At 36.4% G+C, this 7,507-nt stretch overlaps 1 protein-coding gene across 2 annotated transcripts; it reads right to left on the bottom strand.

Moving 5' to 3' along the window:
- Positions 1-736: 736 nt before the first annotated feature.
- Positions 737-7,507, bottom strand: LOC110658504 (plasma membrane ATPase 4). 2 transcript variants are annotated; one of them, XM_021816152.2, is made up of 16 exons: positions 7,281-7,507; positions 5,579-5,698; positions 5,194-5,430; positions 4,345-5,106; positions 4,126-4,248; positions 3,928-4,032; positions 3,696-3,840; positions 3,446-3,610; positions 2,721-2,959; positions 2,589-2,621; positions 2,430-2,511; positions 2,159-2,319; positions 1,852-2,025; positions 1,491-1,673; positions 1,220-1,401; positions 737-1,084 (listed from the first exon to the last, which is right to left on the bottom strand). In XM_021816152.2, the coding sequence occupies exons 1-16, from the start codon at positions 7,335-7,337 to the stop codon at positions 988-990; spliced, it is 2,865 nt and encodes a 954-aa protein (XP_021671844.2). In that variant the 5' UTR covers positions 7,338-7,507; the 3' UTR covers positions 737-987. The 2 variants fall into 2 exon arrangements, with proteins under 2 accessions (XP_021671844.2, XP_021671853.2); XM_021816161.2 differs by lacking the exon at positions 7,281-7,507 and adding an exon at positions 6,560-6,744.

Below are 7,507 nucleotides of genomic sequence, written 5' to 3'. Positions count from 1 at the left end.
AATTTGACGAAAGCATGTGCCAGAGATTAAATTATTTAATTTTAAATAATAATTATTAGTAAAATTTAGAGGCGAAATTATAAATTTCCCTTAATTAATTTATAAGGGCATATGTGCCGAGAAGATAAGCTTATCCCGAATGATGCTTGAATGGTTTAAAGGGGGAGAAGTGAAATTAAAGGAAGCTAAGGAAGAGAAAAAAAAAAAAGTGTGATTATATTCTGTATTTAATAAGTTAAATTTACTATTATATCCTTATTGAATAGCCTTGTTTGTGAGTGCATAAAGGGTAAATTCAGGAATAAAACTTTCAGGTAACCTATTTCCTGGCTTATCTTCTCTATTTAAAACCCAGACAAAGAAAGAAAATTAAACTCCATTCCTGTTATTTTCTTTTTCTCAATTCCTTCCAAGCTAGAGGTAATTTTCCATTAAAGGGTCAAGTGATATTAGGTACTATGGAATTGGAACCAGTGGAAAATTTCTCATGTGGGTTAACTGGCACATGAAGAAGAATAGGGGAATGCCAACAACACTTGCTCGTACGCTCTTTTAAAAGGTTAAAGCTCACATTTTTAGGTTTTTTTTTTTTTTATAAGGTGGATAGATTCATTTATTGTTTAAAAGAAGAGATCTATTGAAAAGGATGTGAAACACCATTTGGCAGGCTACTTGCTTTTATTATTAAGTTATGTACTTTGTCAGCTGCAGAAGATAGATGGCAACATGATAGAAATTATGTACACCAAGGAGAAAATGTGTAATATTATACTACCATGCTTAACTTTCAGAGGAGAAAGCCTCTCCTCTGACAATACAAGCTGAGCAAGATAACCATATAAAAAAAAAAAAAAAAAAAAAAAAAGGTAACACATTGAAATATAATTCTAATCTAGAGAAAATTTTCAATTAGGACTTCCTTGTCATTATACGTAATTTTTGGAGATCTCTCCGAGAAGATTGGTTTCTTCCAGATATTCTGGCTTTTTAAACTGTGTAATGTTGTTGAATTGTGTCAATATCGAGTCCTTTCAGCTTCACAACCGATTCAACATGCCCCTTAAGGGTATGTAGCTCCCTCAGCCTGAAAAAAACGTTCATTTCCTTTGTGAGTATGTTCATAAAAACCCCCAGAATAAATGATGATGAGAATGATAAATGTAACAAACTATAATCAGGCACGAATATGTAATAACAATGCATATTATTGCTCGATTACCTTGCCATCTCAGCCCGCCGCTTGGCTTGCTCTGCAATCTCTGATAGTTCCCTGTAACTATTCTTGTCAGCAAAAAGGTTGTTGGTTTCAGGAGGGTGGAGGCCATGAAGTGTTCTCTGAGCCGTTGCCCATTGGGCTTCTCTCTCTTCCTTCCCATAGTCTTTCTTTGTTGTAAAGGCAGTCTGTTATAACAACAACGCAAATGAGCATCTTCAGTGAAAAAAAGAAAAGGACTAAGTCTTAGGATTCTATTAGCCAAACCAAAAAACACCTTGTTCTCCAAAAGATTATCCCAAGCCTTGCCGCTGAGAATGTAACGAATTGCAAATTTGAGCAGATCAAGTGGAACATAAGTAACCAAACTATAGAGCCAGATTACACCAGCCCAACCCCAGCCACATCCCTTTATTCGTGCAAAACCCCAGTTTGCATAAACTGCTATCAAGGTAGCTACCTGCCATTTACAGAATGGTTCAATGCCTTGGTATGGCAATGCAGATTTCTCATAATACATAGAATCATCCAAATTAAACTTGAAAAGACAGTGCCTCTGCTTTGATAAAAAAAGTCAGAGAACTTCGTTGATCCAAAACAAATTAAGCCCAGTAGAGATTGGTAGATTAAAGCCTTACCAGCTGAGCAATCACGAATGCACTGACTAGAAGAAGTCCAGGACGTTCAACAAAGGACCAGCTGCGGGACCTTGTGACAAAAATAAGGGCCTGGCTCACAATACTCACTTGTAGGTATAGAGCTGCCATCATTTCATGTTCCTTACCATGCAATGATCTTACCCCAAATTTATCCTGCATTCATGATAAAATCATAAATATCTAAAACATAAGAGGAATCAAATCTAAACTAACAACTTAAAACACTAATGAGATGACAAAATTTTCTCCATCTGCCACTCTCCAAAATAGGTGCTCAGTTTCTTACCGTAAAGAAGTTGGTATCGTACATAGCCCAGAAAAATATCACCGTCATTAGCGCCAAGTAACCTCCAAGAACAATACCAGTAGTAAAGATCTCTTTAAGTTTCCAGCTATCTGGCTGTGGTGATGGTTTCACTCGATCTTTTGATATTGTCATGATTGTTCCTAGAGGTTTGAAGATCCACAAAGTCAGACTAATGCTCATGCTAAATCCATTGGTAAAATGTAGAATTCAACTGATACAATTTACATAAAAGGTTTACTCAATAGCTCACCGTCGTTTAAGATGGCAATAATTAGAACCATGAACGGAGCAAAGTCATATTTCCATATTAGGGCAATAAACATGAATCCAAACTGCCAAGCAGGACAACATAAATTAAAAAGAATAACTTCACAATAGTATTTTAACTTCACATGTATTTTGTACTTACCACAATACGGATTGTAATTGAGACTGCATATATCTGCAACAAGGAATTGACAAAATACAGTAAGTTTGGACACTTTATAAAATGCTTGATCCTTTGAATGGTGACAACAAAAGAGAAGAAAATGTAACTCACTGTGTAGTTCTTCATCCTTTGAAATATGGCCCTGCTGGTCAGCACTGCACTTATAATTACACTAAGCCCAGGTTCAGTCAGGACAATATCAGAAGCACCTCTGGCCGCATCTGTAGCATCAGCCACAGCTATTCCAATATCTGCCTTCTTCAAAGCAGGGGCATCATTAACACCATCTCCTGTCATTCCACAGATGTGTTTCCTTTCCTGCAGCCTCTTAACAATTTCGTATTTATGTTCTGTTAAAGTACAAAATGGGTATGTCAAAAACAAAGTATGATTATATTTTCTGAATTGAACTACAAGTCTACAAAAGAAAAAAACAGGGGGAATCAGTGCTTGATTGCATACAAAAGGGGAGAAGGGAACAAGAAAAATAGATGAATAATGCCAATCAACTAGACATACAGAAGCAGAAAATTATGGACAAAAAGTGTAAGGGAAGCTGATGTTGTTAAAATTGGATGGTCAATTAAAGTGAATATTGTAGCAATAATTTGACAACCTATTCAACATATCCTAAAAAAATAACCACCAAGGAAAATGGATGTCAGGGCTGAAGAATATTTTAACAATTGTGTACTCTACGTAACATGACAAAATTATTAATGGCATGACTCCTATAAGAATTTATTTGAGTATATAAAAAGTTCCTATAACATAAAAATGACCCAAAAAAGTGCAGGTGTGAATTTATAACAGAATAAAGCTACTGAAAACATTACCTGGAAAAACTCCAGCAAACCCATCAGCCTTTTCAATCAACTCATCTACAGGGAGAGCCGCAATAGAAGCATCCTTGTCTTGGCCAAGCAATGATTTAGATGGATACATGTTTGTTCCCATTCCAAGCCTCCGACCAGTTTCCTTAGCAATGGCAAGCTGATCACCTGGATATTTAGATAACATCATATAATGTCTAAGTAATGAATAAAAAAATTATCAAATTTAATTTATAAGTAAAACAATCATTACCAGTAATCATTTTAACATTCACTCCAAGGTTAAGAGCTCTTCTTATGGTTTCAGCACTGTCATGCCTGGGGGGATCAAACAAAGGCAACAAACCAACAAACTGCCATGGGCCACCTGGACTATCCTTTGTTTTCTCAGGTACTTCCTGCACACATCATCAAGGAAGCCTAAAGATTATTGATTTTATTATAAACAAGAAAGGGGAAATAGATAGCAAGATTAAATTGAAGACCTGTCTTGCAACAGCCAAAGATCGAAGCCCACGTTCAGCAAACTTATCAATCACAGTATGAACCTTCTTCTTGACATCCTCCTTGCTATTGCATAGGGCTAATATCTTTATTAAAGCACAAAAAAAACACGTCAGTTGGCAGTTTTCTCCCTAAACCCACATTGCTCTTGTTCTCATACAAGGAAAAGCAATAGTTACCTGCTCAGGCGCACCCTTGCTAGCACGGTGCCAGTTTCCATCAGAATCAATGTAGGTTAGGGCAGTTCTCTTATCCACAGGATTGAATGGCAGGAAATGAACCTCTCTGATACCAGCTCTTGCCTGCCCAGTTATCAATATTTTTATGATCAGAAACCTGATTTGTTGCGAAAACATAGACTAAGACAGCATAGGAGAAAATAACATTAAAGGTTATACCTCCTTTGGGTCTGCAAGCATCCCTACAATTGCTGCATCAATAGCATCCTGATTTTCAGTTCTTGAAGCTCTAGCTGCAAGAAGTATAACATACTCTTTATCCACACCCTTTGCAAATACTTCAATTAGGGTCCTGTCAACAGTAAGCTTGTTCAGGGTCAGAGTTCCAGTCTTGTCACTGCAGAGGACATCCATGCCTGCCATTTCCTCAATGGCAGTCATTCTCTTGGTAATTGCACCCTGCTGGGATAGCCTATGTGAACCAATAGCCATGGTGACAGATAAAACAGTTGGCATAGCAATGGGAATTCCTCCAATCAAAAGAACCAGTAAGTTGTCAATTCCCTGTCTGTACTTGCGATGTTGTATTGGGTACATTACTATAATTTCAACAATTATTCCAACAGCGATTGAGCAAATACAGAAGTTACCAATGGCAGTTAGAACTTTTTGAAAATGTCCAACTTGATTGGTGCTGTCCACCAGATGGGCAGCCTTACCGAAAAAGGTATGCACGCCAGTAGCAATTACTACTGCTTCAATTTCACCCTGTTTACATGTTGAGCCTGAAAACACTTCATCTGAGGGGTTCTTAGTAACAGGAAGTGACTCCCCTGTAAGGGCGGATTGATCAACCTTCAAAGGATCACCCTCAAGAAGACGGGCATCAGCAGGAATTATATCTCCCAATTTAATGCTGATAATGTCCCCCGGAACCAAAATTGCAGCTTCTTGCTCAGTCCACCGGCCATCTCTGAGAACCTACATTTTTCCACGAGGAAAAAAGTTGAAATACTGTTGAAAAGTAGTTTCAAAAACTGAAATGTTTAACAACTATACTCTTCTCACCTTAGTCTTGGGAGCAAGACCAGCCATTAGGGCTGCCGCTGCATTTCCAGCATTGTTTTCTTCGATAAAACTGATTGTAGAGTTTATGAACAATAAGGCAATAATCCCAATGAAGTCCTGCCAATCAGGAGGTCTTCCATCACCATTTGCCAAAACTATGGCCATCAAAGCTGCTGATTCCATGACCCACGACAATGGGTTCCACATAAAACCCAAAAACTTGAGAATTTTGCTCTCCTGTTTGCCAAAAAAAAAATTACTTGAATTTCCTAAACTGAAATTGGATTTAAAAAAAAAAAAACCTGAATCACTAAGACTACCAATGGATTTTTTTTTTAAGCAAAAAAAAATCTAGTGACAACTTAGATTGCCATGCCATATTAACCTTTTTCTCTTCTAGTTTGTTGGGACCAAAAACTTGAAGCCGATTGGCTCCTTCCTCTGAAGTAAGGCCTTCCCTGGTACATTTGAGCTGCTCAAACACTTCCTCTATAGGAATCCGTTCCTGCAAGCAAAATATGATTGTTTAGAAAAGTCTCCTCTGATGTCACACAAAACCTACTAATAGGAGTCAATGCAAAGATTATCGCACAGACAATGGTTTTAAAAGCTTTACTCTCCAGTGAATCCTTGCAAGTTCTCCCAACTGAACATCAATGATTTTACGTAATTCGATTGGACATATAAAATCATATATTATGTTATTATCTCATTTTCCCTTTTTCAAATCATAATTAAGAATTAGAATTCACCATCACCCAAGTGAAAAAAGAAAATATTACAATTCACCACCTTATTTTTGTATGCCGAGTGCCGACAACCAAAATTTATTGTAGTATGCGTATGCTTTAATGCCAAACAAAATTATTAAAGCAGTTGGTGTAACTGCAAGCTGTGCGTGTGCTCTGTGTCATATGATGTATGAACAGAATCTAAAGTCAAATAAAAATTTATGACGTTAACAGGTCAAATATGCTGTCTCTCTACCATCACTTCTATACTAACATAACATGGAAGGTTGAAAAAATAGAGTAAGAACTAAGTACCACGGAAGTACTCCGAGATCCCAACACCTTTGAAAAAGGTTTGTCAGATGGAAATAAAAATCATTAAAAATACACAATTTATTTATTTTTTTAAATCGGGGATAAAATAGATTACAGGCTCCAAAACAGTATGTGGGAAATAAAAAAAAAATGACGGAAAGAATCACGGGGCATAATTCTCGCAATCCAATATCCTTATCGTCGACGTAGATTTGAAGATGCGTGCTTTGTGATTTCGCTTGTTTCATGTAGGATTTATAGTCACGCCAAAGCAAGAAAATCACTTACTTCCGTCTATAAAAAAACAGGGAATCACCTACCACGTCACAAAGGCAAACTAAAATGTCTGGCTGCATACCCCATTAGCCCAAGCATTTACTGTTCCCGGAAGGTTCGACGCGATTTTCGACTATATCATCGGAGAAAAAGATATAGACGACGAAACCAACCTTCTTTTTAAGTACAAATAGAGACCAAATCACGAAAATTCTATTTATATTAAAAAAAATATTCACTTCATTTTTATTTTTTACAAAAATATTTTATTTTAATTACTCAAAATATAGTATTAAGAAAGTAATATAATTATATATTGAAAAAAATTATAGATTTTTTTTTAAAAAAAAAAGGAGAATCGTTTCATTTATCTTTTAAAGAAAGGGCTTTTAGTTCATTGCATGGATATTAAAATATAAAGAAAATGAATAAAAGCTTCACAAAATAAGAAATTAAAAAGGAAAAAAATATATATCTTCAGCTATCAAATATTAACATCACAAGATCTCAAAGTTCTTAGAGAGAAAAGATCAAAACCATGATGGTATAGTTTGCAGGTTCAGTTAACGAAAATGAAAGAGAGTAAACACATAACATAAACAGGAAGGAAAAGGTAAAACTCGTCGTTTGTGCCTCTTAAGTCCTAAACTGTTCTCATAAGTCTCTGTGCGTTTTTGAGTGTAGACAATGGATTTGAGCTGAATTTTTGCAATTGAGGAAATGAGAACAGCATTAAAATAATAAGAATCACAAAAGCGAGAATACCAGATCAACAGACTCGTTTTTGATCTCCTCCAGACTGATGCCTCCCTTGGTGGCCATATTGGATGAATCTGAAGCTATACGCTGAATTAGGGTATCAGAGGCTCATAACAGGAGAAGAAGAAGAAGAAGAAGAAGAAGGAGTGTAAAGAGGCGGAGAGGAAACAGAAAGCCAATGAAGTGAGAGAAAAATAGGAGTCTCTATATCCCGGACTTTGAACGAGGCCAGT

Source organism: Hevea brasiliensis, chromosome 11, assembly GCF_030052815.1.
Source record: "Hevea brasiliensis isolate MT/VB/25A 57/8 chromosome 11, ASM3005281v1, whole genome shotgun sequence".
Lineage (NCBI taxonomy): Eukaryota > Viridiplantae > Streptophyta > Magnoliopsida > Malpighiales > Euphorbiaceae > Hevea > Hevea brasiliensis.
The sequence above is the reverse complement of the archived record's forward strand: the minus strand, read 5'-3'. Positions and strand labels throughout refer to the sequence as shown.